The sequence below is a fragment of the Cheilinus undulatus genome, linkage group 9, assembly GCF_018320785.1.
Source record: "Cheilinus undulatus linkage group 9, ASM1832078v1, whole genome shotgun sequence".
Taxonomy (NCBI): domain Eukaryota; kingdom Metazoa; phylum Chordata; class Actinopteri; order Labriformes; family Labridae; genus Cheilinus; species Cheilinus undulatus.
In genome coordinates, this window is record NC_054873.1 from 654009 (window position 1) to 673742 (window position 19734).

At 43.3% G+C, this 19734-nt stretch overlaps 1 protein-coding gene across 1 annotated transcript in view; it reads right to left on the reverse strand.

Annotated features, from left to right (window-relative positions):
• lamb1a (laminin, beta 1a) overlaps positions 1–19734 on the reverse strand; it is a 60979-nt gene that overhangs the window by 35987 nt on the left and 5258 nt on the right. The window contains exons 4-18 of the mRNA XM_041795539.1: positions 18502–18575; positions 18153–18341; positions 17964–18027; positions 17678–17880; positions 15159–15279; positions 14769–14957; positions 14373–14549; positions 14131–14243; positions 13513–13592; positions 9829–9964; positions 9134–9292; positions 7242–7369; positions 6821–6941; positions 6382–6574; positions 512–655 (exon numbers count right to left, since the gene is read on the reverse strand). Coding sequence (XP_041651473.1) covers positions 512–655; positions 6382–6574; positions 6821–6941; positions 7242–7369; positions 9134–9292; positions 9829–9964; positions 13513–13592; positions 14131–14243; positions 14373–14549; positions 14769–14957; positions 15159–15279; positions 17678–17880; positions 17964–18027; positions 18153–18341; positions 18502–18575 — 2091 coding nt within the window. The remainder of the gene's footprint in view (positions 1–511; positions 656–6381; positions 6575–6820; positions 6942–7241; positions 7370–9133; positions 9293–9828; positions 9965–13512; positions 13593–14130; positions 14244–14372; positions 14550–14768; positions 14958–15158; positions 15280–17677; positions 17881–17963; positions 18028–18152; positions 18342–18501; positions 18576–19734) is intronic.

The following is a 19734-nucleotide window of genomic DNA, read 5'->3' on the forward strand; positions in this document are numbered from 1 at the left end:
CAGTGTGTATTGATTACTGATTGATCAGTATCTAACCTCTGATCATAGGTGATCAGTATGTATTGATTACTGATTGATCAGTATCTAACCTCTGATCATAGGTGATCAGTATGTATTTATTACTGATTGATCAGTATCTAACCTCTGATCATAGGTGATCAGTATGTATTTATTACTGATTGATCAGTATCTAACCTCTGATCATAGTGATCAGTATGTATTGATTACTGATTGATCAGTATCTAACCTCTGATCATAGGTGATCAGTATGTATTGATTACTGATTGATCAGTATCTAACCTCTGATCATAGGTGATCAGTATGTATTGATTACTGATTGATCAGTATCTAACCTCTGATCATAGGTGATCAGTATGTATTTATTACTGATTGATCAGTATCTAACCTCTGATCATAGTGATCAGTATGTATTGATTACTGATTGATTAGTATCTAACCTCTGATCATAGCTGATCAGTGTGAATTGATTACTGATTGATCAGTATCTAACCTCTGCAGCCGTTGGGTCCAAACTGGAACGTGGCCGGAGCACATCCGTCACAGTTCCTTCCAACCACATGGGGGCGACACTGGCACTGACCTCCGCTGGGGTCACACACGCCGCTGAGGGAGCCCTGAGGGTCACACTGGCATTCTGGGAAACGAAGTCAAAGACAGAAAAGACATGAGAGAACAGACAAGTAGAGACAGGAACGCTCTCTATTCTGATCAGAGAGACGGTGACGGATTTATGAGATGAGGATGACAGAGGAACGTGAAGAGGAAGAGGAAGAGACCCGTCGGGACGTGTTCATGGGATTACCACAGACATGACATCACTCAGACATGAGCCAACAATCATGAAACAAAGAGTAACATCACTCAGACATGAGCCAACGATCACATAACAAAGAGTAACATCACTCAGACATGAGCCAACGATCACATAACAAAGAGTAACATCACTCAGACATGAGCCAACGATCACATAACAAAGAGTAACATCACTCAGACATGAGCCAACGATCACATAACAAAGAGTAACATCACTAAGACATGAGCCAACGATCATGAAACAAAGAGTAACATCACTCAGACATGAGCCAACAATCATGAAACAAAGAGTAACATCACTCAGACAGGATCAAACGATCATGAAACAAAGAGTAACATCACTCAGACATGAGCCAACGATCATGAAACAAAGAGTAACATCACTCAGACATGAGCCAACGATCATGAAACAAAGAGTAACATCACTCAGACATGAGCCAACGATCATGAAACAAAGAGTAACATCACTCAGACAGGATCAAACAATCATGAAACAAAGAGTAACATCACTCAGACATGAGCCAACGATCATGAAACAGAGGTAACATCAATCAGACATGATCAAACGATCATGAAACAAAGAGTAACATCACTCAGACAGGATCAAACGATCATGAAACAAAGAGTAACATCACTCAGACATGAGCCAACGATCATGAAACAAAGAGTAACATCACTCAGACATGATCAAACGATCATGAAACAAAGAGTAACATCACTTAGACATGAGCCAATGATCATATGACAAATAATAACATCATTCAGACATGATCAAATGATCCCATAACAAAGAGTAACATCACTCAGACATAATCAAACGATCATACAACAAATAATAACATCACTCAGACAGGATCAAACAATCATGAAACAAAGAGTAACATCACTCAGACAGGATCAAACGATCATGAAACAAAGAGTAACATCACTCAGACATGAGCCAACGATCACATAACAAAGAGTAACATCACTAAGACATGAGCCAACGATCATGAAACAAAGAGTAACATCACTCAGACATGAGCCAACAATCATGAAACAAAGAGTAACATCACTCAGACAGGATCAAACGATCATGAAACAAAGAGTAACATCACTCAGACATGAGCCAACGATCATGAAACAAAGAGTAACATCACTCAGACATGAGCCAACGATCATGAAACAAAGAGTAACATCACTCAGACATGAGCCAACGATCATGAAACAAAGAGTAACATCACTCAGACATGAGCCAACGATCATGAAACAAAGAGTAACATCACTCAGACAGGATCAAACAATCATGAAACAAAGAGTAACATCACTCAGACATGAGCCAACGATCATGAAACAGAGGTAACATCAATCAGACATGATCAAACGATCATGAAACAAAGAGTAACATCACTCAGACAGGATCAAACGATCATGAAACAAAGAGTAACATCACTCAGACATGAGCCAACGATCATGAAACAAAGAGTAACATCACTCAGACATGATCAAACGATCATGAAACAAAGAGTAACATCACTTAGACATGAGCCAATGATCATATGACAAATAATAACATCATTCAGACATGATCAAATGATCCCATAACAAAGAGTAACATCACTCAGACATAATCAAACGATCATACAACAAATAATAACATCACTCAGACAGGATCAAACGATCATGAAACAAAGAGTAACATCACACAGACATGATCAAACGATCACATAACAAAGACTAACATCACTCAGACATGATCAAACGATCACATAACAAAGAGTAACATCACTCAGACATGATCAAACGATCACATAACAAAGAGTAACATCACTCAGACATGAGCCAAAGATCATGAAACAAAGAGTAACATCACTCAGACAGGATCAAACGATCATGAAACAAAGAGTAACATCACTCAGACATGAGCCAACGATCATGAAACAAAGAGTAACATCACTCAGACATGAGCCAACGATCACATAACAAAGAGTAACATCACTCAGACATGAGCCAACAAACATGAAACAAAGAGTAACATCACTCAGACATGAGCCAACGATCACATAACAAAGAGTAACATCACTAAGACATGAGCCAACGATCATGAAACAAAGAGTAACATCACTCAGACATGAGCCAACGATCATGAAACAAAGAGTAACATCACTCAGACATGAGCCAACAATCATGAAACAAAGAGTAACATCACTCAGACAGGATCAAACGATCATGAAACAAAGAGTAACATCACTCAGACATGAGCCAACGATCATGAAACAGAGGTAACATCACTCAGACATGATCAAACGATCATGAAACAAAGAGTAACATCACTCAGACAGGATCAAACGATCATGAAACAAAGAGTAACATCACTCAGACATGATCAAACGATCATGAAACAAAGAGTAACATCACTCAGACATGATCAAACGATCACATAACAAAGAGTAACATCACTCAGACATGATCAAACGATCACATAACAAAGAGTAACATCACTCAGACATGATCAAACGATCACATAACAAAGAGTAACATCACTCAGACATGATCAAACGATCATGAAACAAAGAGTAACATCACTCAGACATAAACAAACAAACATGAAACAGAGATTTATATGACTGTGAAATGACTGCTAATAATTCTGGGTCTCATTCAATTCTTAAAAAATATTGTGGATGAATAATCTTCATTTTCACGGGTTTTTAAATAAATCTTTTCATTAACTTCTTTAAATGAAAATTATTTATTTGACTCTATTATGACTGCATTCCTCTGTGGATGGTTGTAAGATTCGACTCTCTTGGATCTGTGAGTGTTTGAATGACTGTTGATCTGATTTCACTCACAGATGCTCTCTGAGGGTTAAAAAGAAGAGAGCGATGACGACTGAGCGACCCTGATGAAGAGGTCAGCTCAGGAATGTAAAGCCATCAGTCAGCAGGAACTCATTAACCACAGAAGAAGAAGACGTGTTGACGGGTTTTTCCACTGCAGAGTTTAACGTCTCAGCTAGTTTGGAGTAAAATCAGGACAACTGTTGTTTAGTGAGCTTTTTTGTCACATTTGACTTTGATGCAGAAGAACATTTAAACTCTATAAACCAGGTTCTTAAATGGTGGATCAGGGACTAAAGGTGCACCTTGTAAAGAACTGTAGCAACAATCAGACGATGACTGAAGGTATGAGTTTTAATTTTAGTCTGGGATAGAATCCATAGAATCCTGTTTCTGTTCAGATGACAGACCACAGACCAGAAAGACAAACCAACCTCCCATCTACACACAACAGAGACACATGGCTTTACTGGACCTGGTCTAAGCTGGACTGGACCTGATCTTAGGTGGACTGGACCTGATCTAAGGTGGACTGGACCTGATCTTAGGTGGACTGGACCTGATCTAAGGTGGACTGGACCTGATCTTAGGTGGACTGGACCTGGTCTAAGGTGGACTGGACCTGGTCTAAGGTGGACTGAACCTGATCTTAGGTGGACTGGACCTGGTCTAAGGTGGACTGGACCTGATCTTAGGTGGACTGGACCTGGTCTAAGGTGGACTGAACCTGGTCTAAGGTGGACTGGACCTGATCTAAGGTGGACTGGACCTGATCTAAGGTGGACTGGACCTGATCTTAGGTGGACTGGACCTGGTCTAAGGTGGACTGGACCTGGTCTAAGGTGGACTGGACCTGATCTAAGGTGGACTGAACCTGGTCTAAGGTGGACTGAACCTGGTCTAAGGTGGACTGGACCTGATCTAAGCTGGACTGGACCTGATCTAAGGTGGACTGTACCTGGTCTTAGGTGGACTGAACCTGATCTAAGGTGGACTGGACCAGATCTAAGGTGGACTGGACCTGATCTAAGGTGGACTGGACCTGGTCTAAGGTGGACTGAACCTGGTCTAAGGTGGACTGGACCTGATCTAAGCTGGACTGGACCTAATCTAAGCTGGACTGGACCTGATCTTAGGTGGACTGGACCTGGTCTAAGGTGGACTGGACCTGGTCTAAGGTGGACTGGACCCAATCTAAAGTGGACTGGACCTGATCTATGGTGGACTGGACCCAATCTAAAGTGGACTGGACCTGATCTATGGTGGACTGGACCCAATCTAAAGTGGACTGGACCTGATCTATGCTGGACTGGACCCAATCTAAAGTGGACTGGACCTGATCTATGCTGGACTGGACCTGATCTAAGGTGGACTGAACCTGATCTAAGGTGGACTGAACCTGATCTAAGGTGGACTGGACCTGATCTAAGCTGGACTGGACCTGATCTAAGGTGGACTGGACCTGGTCTAAGGTGGACTGGACCTGGTCTAAGGTGGACTGGACCTGGTCTAAGGTGGACTGGACCCAATCTAAAGTGGACTGGACCTGATCTATGGTGGACTGGACCCAATCTAAAGTGGACTGGACCTGATCTATGGTGGACTGGACCCAATCTAAAGTGGACTGGACCTGATCTATGCTGGACTGGACCCAATCTAAAGTGGACTGGACCTGATCTATGCTGGACTGGACCTGATCTAAGGTGGACTGAACCTGATCTAAGGTGGACTGAACCTGATCTAAGGTGGACTGGACCTGATCTAAGCTGGACTGGACCTGATCTAAGGTGGACTGGACCTGGTCTAAGGTGGACTGGGCCTGGTCTAAGCTGGACTGGTCATATTTTAAGGTGGACTAGTTTTATTAGAAGTTAGGTTTGTTATATTTAAAGATGAAATGGTAACATTTAAGGTGGACTGGTCATACTTTTTTTTTTTTTAAAGATTTATTTTTGGCCTTTTTGCCTTCATTTGCCAGGACAGTGGATAGAGTTGGAAACAGGGGAGAGAGCGGGGAGAGACATGCAGGAAATAGTGCCACGGGCCGGATTTGAACCCGGGTCGCCTGCGTATATGGCATGCGCCTTAACCACTCGACTACCGGCGCGCTGGACTGGTCATATTTTAAGGTGGCCTGGTCAGATCTAAAGGTAGACTGGTCATATTTTAAGGTGGACTGGTCATATTTTAAGGTGGACTGGTTTTATTGGAAGTTACGTTTGTTATATTTTAAGATGAAATGGTAACATTTAAGGTGGACTTCTCATAATCTAAGTTGGACTGGTCAGATCTAAGGTGAACTGGTCATATTTTAAGGTGGATTGGTCATATTTAAGATGGACTGGTCATGTTTTAAGGTGGACTGGTCAGATCTAAGGTGGTCTGGTTATATTTTAAGGTGAACTGTCATATTTTAAGGTGGACTGGTCATTTTTTTAGGTGGACTGGTCAGATATAAGGTGGACTGGTCATATTTTAAGGTGGAATGGTCATTTTTTAAGGTGGACTGGTTTTATTGTAAGTTAGGTTTGTTATATTTTTTTTGATGAAATGGTAACATTTAAGGTGGACTGGTCATATTTTAAGGTGGAGTGGCCAGATCTAAGGTGGACTGGTCATTTTTTTAAGGTAGACTGGTCATATCTTAAGGAGGACTGGTCATATTTTAAGGCGAACTGGTCCTATTTTAAGGCGGACTGGTCATATCTTAAGGTGGAATGGTTACCTTTGGCTCCCTGGTGTAACATGGCAGAGATGCTGAAGATGTAGTTCCTGCAGATCTCGGTCATGGGGGCCTTGATGACGCCCATGCTGTTCTCCAGACATCGATAGCGCTGGAAGGTGTCCCAGCTGTTGGAGTCTCCGCCCTCTGAGGACGAGAAGATCTCCAGGTTCTTACAGTGAGGCATCAGGACGATCTGAGGACCAGGGAGAGCACAACACCTTCATACTTACACAGGTCAAATAAACCAGAGTAGATAAACCATGAAGCTAACCATGGATGAGAACATTAGAACTGTTCCTGGGGCTGTTGTCATTAGAAAGTCCAGAGGAGCTGATTATTTCATCATTGTTCATGTTAACATAGTCACTGATGATCTATAAAGCTATTATCAGGTTCATCACTGATCACTAATATCTGAACCAGTGTAGAGTCTCCTCACCGAGTCGATGAGCGTGTACGGAGACTGGACATCGCTGAGTGGCGAGTACAGCGGCAGGCTGAGGCGGACCGTGTAGTTCAGACCGGTCTCAAAGCAGACGGGTCTGGGTAGAACCACATACCTGACAGGATGGACAGGAAACAGCTGGTTAATCCGTACCTGTCTGAAGACTACTTCACACAGGAGCCCCTGAAGTCCTGACTCAGAGTCATGGACCTCACAGAGACTTATCCAGCATCAGCCAATCACAGTCATGTTCTCTGTGTCAGATCAACGTCCAGATAAACTAGAACCATCCAGGAGAACCAGGATAGGAGTGGAGAAGTTTGACAGATTACAGCAGAACACCCAGAACTACAGGGCTGATGTCTACAGGATGGATAAATCCACCAGTGTTTCAGCAAAGTGTTTCTGACGCTACCGTGAGCCGGGGTGCAGAGAGATCATCTGGTTGTCCTCGTCAGGAACCGTGTTGACACAGCGACTGTCTGCTTTGATTGGTCCAGGTCTTATCACCATCATCAGAACCTCCTCCCATTGGTCAGGCAGCTGTAGGCGGAGCAAATAGAGTTTAGAATCAGATCGCTTCAACATGTTTGGAAAGAACAGCGAGGCTAGGGCAATTTAAACATGGCAGCATGAGAATGATTGGCCAATACCATGCTTAGAATGAATCAGCTGACCATCAGCTGATGAGGGTTTGATCAGCTGATGAAGGTTTGATCAGCTGATGAGGGATTGATCAGCTGATGAGGGATTGATCAGCTGATGAGGGGTGATCAGCTGATGAGGGATTGATCAGCTGATGAGGGGTGATCAGCTGATGAGGGTTTGATCAGCTGATGAGGGTTTGATCAGCTGATGAGGGATTGATCAGCTGATGAGAGTTTGATCAGCTGATGAGGGTTTGATCAGCTGATGAGAGTTTGATCAGCTGATGAGGGTTTGATCAGCTGATGAGGGTTTGATCAGCTGATGAGGGTTTGATCAGCTGATGAGGGTTTGATCAGCTGATGAGGGGTTGATCAGCTGATGAGGGATTGATCAGCTGATGAGGGCTTGATCAGCTGATGAGGGCTTGATCAGCTGATGAGGGCTTGATCAGCTGATGAGGGTTTGATCAGCTGATGAGGGTTTGATCAGCTGATGAGGGGTTGATCAGCTGATGAGGGATTGATCAACTGATGAGGGTTTGATCAGCTGATGAGGGATTGATCAGCTGATGAGAGTTTGATCAGCTGATGAGGGTTTGATCAGCTGATGAGGGATTGATCAGCTGATGAGGGATTGATCAGCTGATGAGGGATTGATCAGCTGATGAGGGTTTGATCAGCTGATGAGAGTTTGATCAGCTGATGAGGGATTGATCAGCTGATGAGGGATTGATCAGCTGATGAGGGATTGATCAGCTGATGAGGGTTTGATCAGCTGATGAGGGTTTGATCAGCTGATGAGGGATTGATCAGCTGACGAGGGATTGATCAGCTGATGAGAGTTTGATCAGCTGATGAGAGTTTGATCAGCTGATGAGGGATTGATCAGCTGATGAGGGATTGATCAGCTGATGAGGGTTTGATCAGCTGATGAGGGTTTGATCAGCTGATGAGGGTTTGATCAGCTGATGAGGGTTTGATCAGCTGATGAGGGTTTGATCAGCTGATGAGGGTTTGATCAGCTGATGAGAGTTTGATCAGCTGATGAGGGATTGATCAGCTGATGAGGGATTGATCAGCTGATGAGGGTTTGATCAGCTGATGAGGGATTGATCAGTTGATGAGGGTTTGATCAGCTGATGAGGGTTTGATCAGCTGATGAGGGTTTGATCAGCTGATGAGGGTTTGATCAGCTGATGAGGGTTTGATCAGCTGATGAGAGATTGATCAGCTGACGGGGGTGATCAGCTGATGAGGGTTTGATCAGCTGATGAGGGATTGATCAGCTGATGAGGGATTGATCAGCTGATGGGGGTGATCAGCTGATGAGGGATTGATCAGCTGATGAGGGTTTGATCAGCTGATGAGAGATTGATCAGCTGACGGGGGTGATCAGCTGATGAGGGATTGATCAGCTGATGAGGGATTGATCAGCTGACGGGGGTGATCAGCTGATGAGGGTTTGATCAGCTGATGAGGGTTTGATCAGCTGATGAGGGATTGATCAGCTCACGGGGGTGATCAGCTGATGAGGGTTTGACTCCATGTTCTGGCTGAACTAACGCCATACACTCGATGTGCTAACTCAGAGTTTGTTACAGTGTCTGGTGAGGGGGCGTGGCCACAAATCAAAGGGCGCTATCTTACAGATAATGTTTACCTGTGGCTCGTAACGGATGATGATGTCATACTCCATGGAGTGCGGGACGTTGTCCACAGAGAACTCCAGGTAGGCGCCTTCAGGGACGTTGACGAGGCCCCTACCTGTCCAGGTGGGACTGCGGTCCAGGGGGTGTGGCCTCTGGACGAGTGTCACTCCCTAAAATAACAAGAGAAAATGAAGGTCTTTGAGTCTTAGAGCTGGAGTCTTCAGTTTAAAACAACTGATTTAATTTATCATTCAACAGTGATAATCAGAAAAGAAGGAGCAAACTACAAACTTAAGAATCCACAAATATTTGAACTTTAACCTGTGATGATGCTTTAATGTTTAGAAGAAAATAAACAGTTCTGTGCTGTGTAAAATCTATTCTAGAGACGCTGAAATAAAAGGCTGTATCGTCAGCATAGAGACAAACATTCTGTCTTCTGCTGACCCGTAGACAGAGCTCTAAAGTTCCTGCTGGAAAAACCTTCTTCATGGTCTTCATTAGGGTTCTGGTTTTTCACCATGACATCAGAACCCTCTAAGGCAGACCCACCGTGAGTTACACAACAGTGTACATTCATCTGACATCAAAAAACACGTTTATTCACAAATACACTACCCACAATCCTTCACACCACTGTAACCACGCCTGTCAGCACCAGCACCAATCAGACGTGAACACCTGAACAGGGAACAAGTCAGCTCACCGGTCCAAAGTTGGCGTCCTCGGCCTCGTAGGTGTAGTGATCGAGAGCGATGAAGTAGAACCCAGACTCCACCTGATCACAGCGCCGACCGAACATGTGATCTCTGCACACGCACTGACCGCTCACCTGGTCACACCTGAACGCCACGCGGAGGAAGAAGTGAGATAATTGATTTAATTTATTATGTTTGAAAAATTTAACTTTCGCACTGAAAAGATCTAATGCACAGATGTATCAGTCTTTTATATTAACGGATTTTAATAACAAATCTGCTTTTATTATTAATGACTGGAAGATTGTTTTAATCTGCAGAGGACAGATCTTCATCATTAAAGTTTACACCACTGTGTTTGGAGTCAAATCTAATAAAAATATAACAACATTCACAAACATTATAAATATAAACCTCAACATGAATGATGAGAAGAACTCTCTATAGGAGGACAGAGTTTTAGGCACTAATATTTGCCTTCAGAGGTCTGAAAAATAGTCCAAGACCACTGAAACCATCAGTCTTCAGCTGTTAGCCTTCAGCTGTTAGCCTTTAGCTGTTAGCCTTTAGCTGTTAGCCTTAAGCTGTTAGTCTTTAGCTGTTAGCCTTTAGCTGTTAGCCTTTAGCTGTTAGTCTTCAGCTGCTAGCCTTTAGCTGTTAGCCTTCAGCTGTTAGCCTTTAGCTGTTAGCCTTTAGCTGTTAGTCTTCAGCTGCTAGCCTTTAGCTGTTAGCCTTTAGCTGCTAGTCTTTAGCTGTTAGTCTTCAGCTGTTAGCCTTTAGCTGTTAGTCTTTAGCTGTTAGCCTTTAGCTGTTAGTCTTTAGCTGTTAGTCTTCAGCTGTTAGCCTTTAGCTGTTAGCCTCTAGCTGTTAGCCTTTAGCTGTTAGTCTTCAGCTGCTAGCCTTTAGCTGTTAGTCTTTAGCTGTTAGTCTTTAGCTGTTAGTCTTTAGCTGCTAGCCTTTAGCTGTTACACTTTAGCTGTTAGCCTTTAGCTGTTAGTCTTTAGCTGTTAGCCTTTAGCTGTTAGTCTTCAGCTGTTAGTCTTTAGCTGTTAGTCTTTAGCTGCTAGCCTTTAGCTGTTAGTCTTCAGCTGTTAGCCTTTAGCTGTTAGCCTTTAGCTGTTAGCCTTTAGCTGTTAGTCTTCAGCTGCTAGCCTTTAGCTGTTAGTCTTTAGCTGTTAGTCTTTAGCTGTTAGCCTTTAGCTGCTAGTCTTTAGCTGCTAGTCTTTAGCTGCTAGTCTTTAGCTGTTAGTCTTTAGCTGTTAGTCTTTAGCTGTTAGCCTTTAGCTGTTAGCCTTTAGCTGTTAGTCTTTAGCTGTTAGCCTTTAGCTGTTAGCCTTTAGCTGTTAGTCTTTAGCTGTTAGCCTTTAGCTGTTAGCCTTTAGCTGTAAGTCTTTAGCTGTTAGTCTTTAGCTGTTAGCCTTTAGCTGTTAGCCTTTAGCTGTTAGTCGTTAGCTGTTAGTCTTTAGCTGTTAGCCTTTAGCTGTTAGTCTTTAGCTGCTAGCCTTTAGCTGTTAGTCTTTAGCTGTTAGCCTTTAGCTGTTAGTCTTTAGCTGTTAGTCTTTAGCTGTTAGCCTTTAGCTGTTAGCCTTTAGCTGTTAGTCGTTAGCTGTTAGTCTTTAGCTGTTAGCCTTTAGCTGTTAGTCTTTAGCTGTTAGCCTTTAGCTGTTAGCCTTTAGCTGTTAGTCTTTAGCTGTTAGTCTTTAGCTGCTAGCCTTTAGCTGTTAGCCTTTAGCTGTTAGTCTTTAGCTGTTAGTCTTCAGCTGTTAGCCTTTAGCTGTTAGTCTTTAGCTGTTAGTCTTTAGCTGTTAGTCTTTAGCTGCTAGCCTTTAGCTGTTAGCCTTTAGCTGTTAGTCGTTAGCTGTTAGTCTTTAGCTGTTAGCCTTTAGCTGTTAGTCTTTAGCTGCTAGCCTTTAGCTGTTAGTCTTTAGCTGCTAGCCTTTAGCTGTTAGTCTTTAGCTGCTAGCCTTTAGCTGTTAGCCTTTAGCTGTTAGTCGTTAGCTGTTAGTCTTTAGCTGTTAGCCTTTAGCTGTTAGTCTTTAGCTGCTAGCCTTTAGCTGTTAGCCTTTAGCTGTTAGTCGTTAGCTGTTAGCCTTTAGCTGTTAGTCGTTAGCTGTTAGTCTTTAGCTGTTAGCCTTTAGCTGTTAGTCTTTAGCTGCTAGCCTTTAGCTGTTAGTCTTTAGCTGTTAGCCTTTAGCTGTTAGTCTTTAGCTGTTAGTCTTTAGCTGTTAGCCTTTAGCTGTTAGCCTTTAGCTGTTAGTCGTTAGCTGTTAGTCTTTAGCTGTTAGCCTTTAGCTGTTAGTCTTTAGCTGTTAGCCTTTAGCTGTTAGCCTTTAGCTGTTAGTCTTTAGCTGTTAGTCTTTAGCTGTTAGTCTTTAGCTGCTAGCCTTTAGCTGTTAGCCTTTAGCTGTTAGTCGTTAGCTGTTAGTCTTTAGCTGTTAGCCTTTAGCTGTTAGTCTTTAGCTGCTAGCCTTTAGCTGTTAGTCTTTAGCTGCTAGCCTTTAGCTGTTAGTCTTTAGCTGCTAGCCTTTAGCTGTTAGCCTTTAGCTGTTAGTCGTTAGCTGTTAGTCTTTAGCTGTTAGCCTTTAGCTGTTAGTCTTTAGCTGCTAGCCTTTAGCTGTTAGCCTTTAGCTGTTAGTCGTTAGCTGTTAGCCTTTAGCTGTTAGCCTTTAGCTGTTAGTCTTTAGCTGCTAGCCTTTAGCTGTTAGCCTTTAGCTGTTAGTCGTTAGCTGTTAGCCTTTAGCTGTTAGCCTTTAGCTGTTAGTCGTTAGCTGTTAGTCTTTAGCTGTTAGCCTTTAGCTGTTAGTCTTTAGCTGTTAGTCTTTAGCTGCTAGCCTTTAGCTGTTAGCCTTTAGCTGTTAGTCTTTAGCTGTTAGTCTTCAGCTGTTAGCCTTTAGCTGTTAGTCTTTAGCTGTTAGTCTTTAGCTGTTAGTCTTTAGCTGCTAGCCTTTAGCTGTTAGCCTTTAGCTGTTAGTCGTTAGCTGTTAGTCTTTAGCTGTTAGCCTTTAGCTGTTAGTCTTTAGCTGCTAGCCTTTAGCTGTTAGTCTTTAGCTGCTAGCCTTTAGCTGTTAGTCTTTAGCTGCTAGCCTTTAGCTGTTAGCCTTTAGCTGTTAGTCGTTAGCTGTTAGTCTTTAGCTGTTAGCCTTTAGCTGTTAGTCGTTAGCTGTTAGTCTTTAGCTGCTAGCCTTTAGCTGTTAGTCTTTAGCTGCTAGCCTTTAGCTGTTAGCCTTTAGCTGTTAGTCGTTAGCTGTTAGCCTTTAGCTGTTAGCCTTTAGCTGTTAGTCTTTAGCTGTTAGCCTTTAGCTGTTAGCCTTTAGCTGTTAGCCTTTAGCTGTTAGTCGTTAGCTGTTAGTCTTTAGCTGTTAGTCTTTAGCTGTTAGTCTTTAGCTGCTAGCCTTTAGCTGTTAGCCTTTAGCTGTTAGTCGTTAGCTGTTAGCCTTTAGCTGTTAGCCTTTAGCTGTTAGTCTTTAGCTGCTAGCCTTTAGCTGTTAGCCTTTAGCTGTTAGTCGTTAGCTGTTAGTCTTTAGCTGTTAGTCTTTAGCTGTTAGTCTTTAGCTGCTAGCCTTTAGCTGTTAGCCTTTAGCTGTTAGTCGTTAGCTGTTAGCCTTTAGCTGTTAGCCTTTAGCTGTTAGTCTTTAGCTGCTAGCCTTTAGCTGTTAGCCGTTAGCCGTTAGCCTCAGCAGTTATGAACTCACTGGTTGTTGATGGCTCCTCCCAGGTCACAGTCACATGGTCTACAGCCGTCCATGTCGTTGCTGAGACCCCAGTGCTCGGCCTGCAAACACACAGAGGGTAGAAACGTGTCATTTAGAGATCCTCGGACCTCCCAGCCTGTTTCTGTAAAAACCGGATTTAAGGGGACAGGAAGTCATCCAGCCTTTCATCTCACACCACAAATAAAGAAACCCCCTCCCAAACCCTAAACACCCACTAACAGTAAACACACCCAGGACCTCCCACGCAGTCTTCACTTCACTGAGACCTGGACCAGCAGCAAACCCTCCCCCAGAGCTCAGACCTGCTGACGTTTACCATCAACCAGCTGGTTGACCACTGTCACAGTTCAGAGGAAACTTACATTAGTAAATACTATAAATCAGTGCTTTCCAAACCTGTCCCTCTTTGTGCTCGATTAATTTAAGTTGAACTGAACAGAATTATTCTACTTTTCCTCAGATGTCTCACGTCTACCTCAGGTCCATGTAACATTACGTTCCTGCGCTCCTGCTCCTTCATGTGCATCCACGCCGAGCTCCGGCTGTTTAAAATCTCAGTTCTTCGCAGTGATGAAGATATTTGACGGTGTTTCTTACCACACACTGGTCACAGTCTCGTCCAGTCACCAGACGTTTACAGAAACAACTTCCTGTTTCACTGTCACAGGGGTTTCCTCCAGGAAGCGTTCCCAGCGGGCTGCAGGTACACGCTGCCACAGAAATGATATATATCAAACATAAAGATGCCATTGAAGCTGATCTGGGTTACTGAAAGTAAAACCATCTGGTACACCTCTCAGTGGTCTCTGACTCTGAAGGTGTTACGCTCTGATTCGTACCCTTGCAGCCTTCAGGGTCATCGCTCAGACCGTAGTGCGCCTCTTTGCAGCGTTCGCAGCGTTCTCCTTCCACGTTGATTTTACAGCGACACTGACCGGCGATCAGACCGGCCCGGACGTCCGTCATCCCGTCACAGATTCCTCCATTCAGAGAGCCCACAGGGTCACAGTTACAGGCTACGGAGAGAGAGAAGGGACAAAGTTAAGGAATGTTGATGAAGCTGGGGGCGTTGGGGGCCTTTTCCCTCCGTTGTTGCTGTTAAAGGGAAGGTAATGGTGCTTTAGTCTAGATCTGCCCTCTGTAGAGTCAGCAGATAGCTTCAGTTAGGACTGATTGACTGATTGATTGATAAATCAATGAACTGGATGAAGGTCCATCAGTGATCTTAAACTCACGCTGGCACACGTTGGGGTCCCGGACCGACCTGTCGGGGTGCTGGTAGTAGAAGGGTTTGCACTGCTCACAGTGATGTCCCGCCGTGTTGTGCTGACAGTTTTCACAGACGCCCCCGCTGACGTTCCCTGAGGCCACGAACACCGCCATGTCAAAGTGGCACGAGTCAGCGTGATGGTTACAGTTGCACTCTGCAGACACCACAGAAGAAGAAACAGTCAACGAATCAGCAGCTGAGGTGGGCGGGGCCAATCAGCAGACCTTTATACAAAGACGAACTGGTTCAAAGGATGCTACAGAGGCCAGCACAGACCGGTCTAGTCATGGTCCAGTTACTAAACCAGTCTGGACCAGTACAAACGGAAGAAACCAGCAGTGATGGTCAGACTCACTCTTGCAGGCGTTGGTGTTTCGTCCCTCGGCCGGTCTCCAGGGAAGGTCATGGTGGAAGTCCTGACACTGCTCACAGTTCAGCCCTTTGGTGTTGTGGTTACACATGCAGTGGCCGTGGACCTGCATGCAGAAAAACCTCAGATTATCACTGCTTTATTATAATAACACAGTTATAAATGAGTAATAATGTTATTAACGTGTAGTAACAGTGGACCTGCATGCAGAAAACCTCAGATTATCACTGCTTTATTATAATAACACAGTTATAAATGAGTTATAATGTTATTAACGTGTAGTAACAGTCAACCTGCATGCAGAAAAACCTCAGATTATCACTGCTTTATTATAATAACACAGTTATAAATGAGTAATAATGTTATTAACGTGTAGTAACAGTGGACCTGCATGCAGAAAAACCTCAGATTATCACTGCTTTATTATAATAACAGTTATAAATGAGTAATAATGTTATTAACGTGTAGTAACAGTGGACCTGCATGCAGAAAAACCTCAGATTATCACTGCTTTATTATAATAACACAGTTATAAATGAGTTATAATGTTATTAACGTGTAGTAACAGTCAACCTGCATGCAGAAAAACCTCAGATTATCACTGCTTTATTATAATAACACAGTTATAAATGAGTAATAATGTTATTAACGTGTAGTAACAGTGGACCTGCATGCAGAAAAACCTCAGATTATCACTGCTTTATTATAATAACACAGTTATAAATGAGTTATAATGTTATTAACGTGTAGTAACAGTCAACCTGCATGCAGAAAAACCTCAGATTAACACTGCTTTATTATAATAACACAGTTATAAATGAGTTATAATGTTATTAACGTGTAGTAACAGTCAACCTGCATGCAGAAAAACCTCAGATTAACACTGCTTTATTATAATAACACAGTTATAAATGAGTTATAATGTTATTAACGTGTAGTAACAGTCAACCTGCATGCAGAAAAACCTCAGATTAACACTGCTTTATTATAATAACACAGTTATAAATGAGTTATAATGTTATTAACGTGTAGTAACAGTGGACCTGCATGCAGAAAACCTCAGATTATCACTGCTTTATTATAATAACACAGTTATAAATGAGTAATAATGTTATTAACGTGTAGTAACAGTGGACCTGCATGCAGAAAACCTCAGATTATCACTGCTTTATTATAATAACACAGTTATAAATGAGTTATAATGTTATTAACGTGTAGTAACAGTCAACCTGCATGCAGAAAAACCTCAGATTATCACTGCTTTATTATAATAACACAGTTATAAATGAGTTATAATGTTATTAACGTGTAGTAACAGTCAACCTGCATGCAGAAAAACCTCAGATTATCACTGCTTTATTATAATAACACAGTTATAAATGAGTAATAATGTTATTAACGTGTAGTAACAGTCAACCTGCATGCAGAAAAACCTCAGATTAACACTGCTTTATTATAATAACACAGTTATAAATGAGTAATAATGTTATTAACGTGTAGTAACAGTCAACCTGCATGCAGAAAAACCTCAGATTAACACTGCTTTATTATAATAACACAGTTATAAATGAGTAATAATGTTATTAACGTGTAGTAACAGTCAACCTGCATGCAGAAAAACCTCAGATTAACACTGCTTTATTATAATAACACAGTTATAAATGAGTAATAATGTTATTAACGTGTAGTAACAGTGGACCTGCATGCAGAAAACCTCAGATTATCACTGCTTTATTATAATAACACAGTTATAAATGAGTTATAATGTTATTAACGTGTAGTAACAGTCAACCTGCATGCAGAAAAACCTCAGATTATCACTGCTTTATTATAATAACACAGTTATAAATGAGTTATAATGTTATTAACGTGTAGTAACAGTCAACCTGCATGCAGAAAAACCTCAGATTATCACTGCTTTATTATAATAACACAGTTATAAATGAGTAATAATGTTATTAACGTGTAGTAACAGTGGACCTGCATGCAGAAAACCTCAGATTATCACTGCTTTATTATAATAACACAGTTATAAATGAGTTATAATGTTATTAACGTGTAGTAACAGTGGACCTGCATGCAGAAAACCTCAGATTATCACTGCTTTATTATAATAACACAGTTATAAATGAGTTATAATGTTATTAACGTGTAGTAACAGTCAACCTGCATGCAGAAAAACCTCAGATTATCACTGCTTTATTATAATAACACAGTTATAAATCAGTTATAAATGACTGTGCTCAGCATTTTAACTTCTGGGTCAAAGGTCGGCGTGGGAACTGGAGCATGCTCAGTATAGTCCAGTCTGGGTCTGAGTCATGGGTTTCCATATGTGAGGGGGATCAGGTCCAGTCTCAGTCTGACTTACCAGATCCCTGTTCCAATGGTCATGTTTACATGACCCTAGCATGACCTCTTCCAGCTGCATGTAAACATACTGAACGTGTTTAACTGAATAATGAATCTAGAAGTTTCTACAGTAGCAACCATGCCGGACTAACCATGCCCTCTCTGGCCTGCCCCGCCCCCTGGATGGGGGCGCACTCGGAGGCGTGTCCGTAGCAGAAGCAGTTCCCGCGGACCACCATGTCGTAGATGGCGTAGTAGTACTTCTCTTTGATCTCCATGCGGGAGTCCAGCAGGTTGTCTCCCAGCGTGTGCAGTTTGGTGAACTTGACCCTCAGGTTGGTGATCTTCAGCATGTCTGAGAGAGACCACACGTTTAATGGACCAATCACAGACCAGTACGGCCAACCTGAGGCAGTGATTGGCTAGTGGGAGACTTACTCTGGATCCTGGGGCTGTAGGGATCATGGATCCTGAAGGCCGGGTCCAGGACTCTGAAAATCACCTGCAAAAATAAAATAAAGGAAATAAAGGAGCATTCCGCCAAATATTGATCAGTAACTAAAGCTGACATGTAGTGATGTCACAGTGACATCACAGGTCAACGCCGTGGTTGGAGCGCTGCCGTACCTCTCCTTCAGTTGACGGCTCGATGTCGGAGTAGCGAGAGTCACAGATGACATCATCAACCTTCTGCATGGGACCCTGGGAAACAGCGGGGAACGACGACTCGCAGTCGTACGCAAAGTAGCGATAAACCTGCCACGTCTTCCCGAAGTCAGCTGACCGCTCGATCACCATGGCCGCCGGCCTGAAGGTCTGAGGAGAGAATGGGGTCAGAGACATCGATAAAGGTCACTCAAACATCAGAGTAAGGAGACCGCCATCGGTCAGCATGAATCATGTGATCAGATGTCCAGCGGTGGGGGTCACCTGGTCCCCTCATTACAGATCGATGATGAATGACATCTTCACTCACCTTAAAGGTCATGATGAGGTGGGTGAAGTGAAACTCTGCCTCCAGGTTCAGCTGGATGGTGACGTTCTCCAGACCTGCAGACAGAAGAACATCAGATTCATCCATCAGTAATCTAGATTTCAGGTCTGACGGTGGCTCTAACTCTGGGGGGTTAAAGTGGGCCGTGGTTAAGTCCTGGTAAAGGTCTCTGAGCTCAGTAAGAACTGACAGCTGGATCAAATACTGAGTTCTTCTAACGTTCTCTGTTCCCGTGACCCCAGCCTCGAGAACGTCTGTCAGTTTAACCTCCTCCTTAACGCCTCTACGGCCTCCAGCGGGGACTCGCCCCACAGTTTGAGAGCTAATAAACATGTAGAAGAAGACGGCCCCCGGCCACGTTCACACCCCCTCCATCCTGTGAGAAGAAGCAGCCTCATGCATTTCGGGGGGGGGGTTACCGCTGCAGAGCACACACTGTTTATGTTCTCACCTGGATCATGACGTCCGCTGTGACCAAAAGGGGGCTGAACTCATAATTACAACGCTCAGTGAAGGCAACACGAACCATGAAGAGTGAACCGGCAGGCAGACTGGTCAGGAGTGATGGTGGGAAATCAGTTTTAGACCCTGTTTACACCTCATATTAACACCAGCTGAGGACATTCACACACTATGAGGTCATTTATTCCTGCTAAGGTTAAACACGCCTGCCTGCCTGCTGAAACTGCGTGATCTCTGACAGCTCAGTCTGCAAACCAATCAGCCGATGTTACCTGGGATGGTCCACCAATAAGCTTATTTATACCTGCCCCGCCCCCCTCCTAACTGTCCTCTTGAACTGGGCCTAAACTGAGTGCATCAGTGTGTCCTTTAAAAGCAAGTCTACGACAACATGAGGGAGAAAAGCAGTTAAAAAGGCACTGCTAGCCTCTTCACTTAGATCAGAGTGACATCACTTACTATTCCTCTACTCAGAGCATCAAGGAGACTTTATCAAGTCTGATCCATTTTAGGGACCTTAGAGGGAACTTCACCATGTTTATCTACCGGGGGGCCACTGCCCCCCCAGACCCCCCCTCTGAGTTCACCAGTGGGGTCAGTACTGTGCTAAACACATCAGCAAAAAGTCAGAGATCCTTCAACACGTGTGAAACCCCTGGAAACTGAGAGTCTGTGTCCTTATGTGAACGTCAGTCTGATAGCGGGATTTACTGAACAGCAGGTGATCGTCTACGTACAGTACGATTACACACA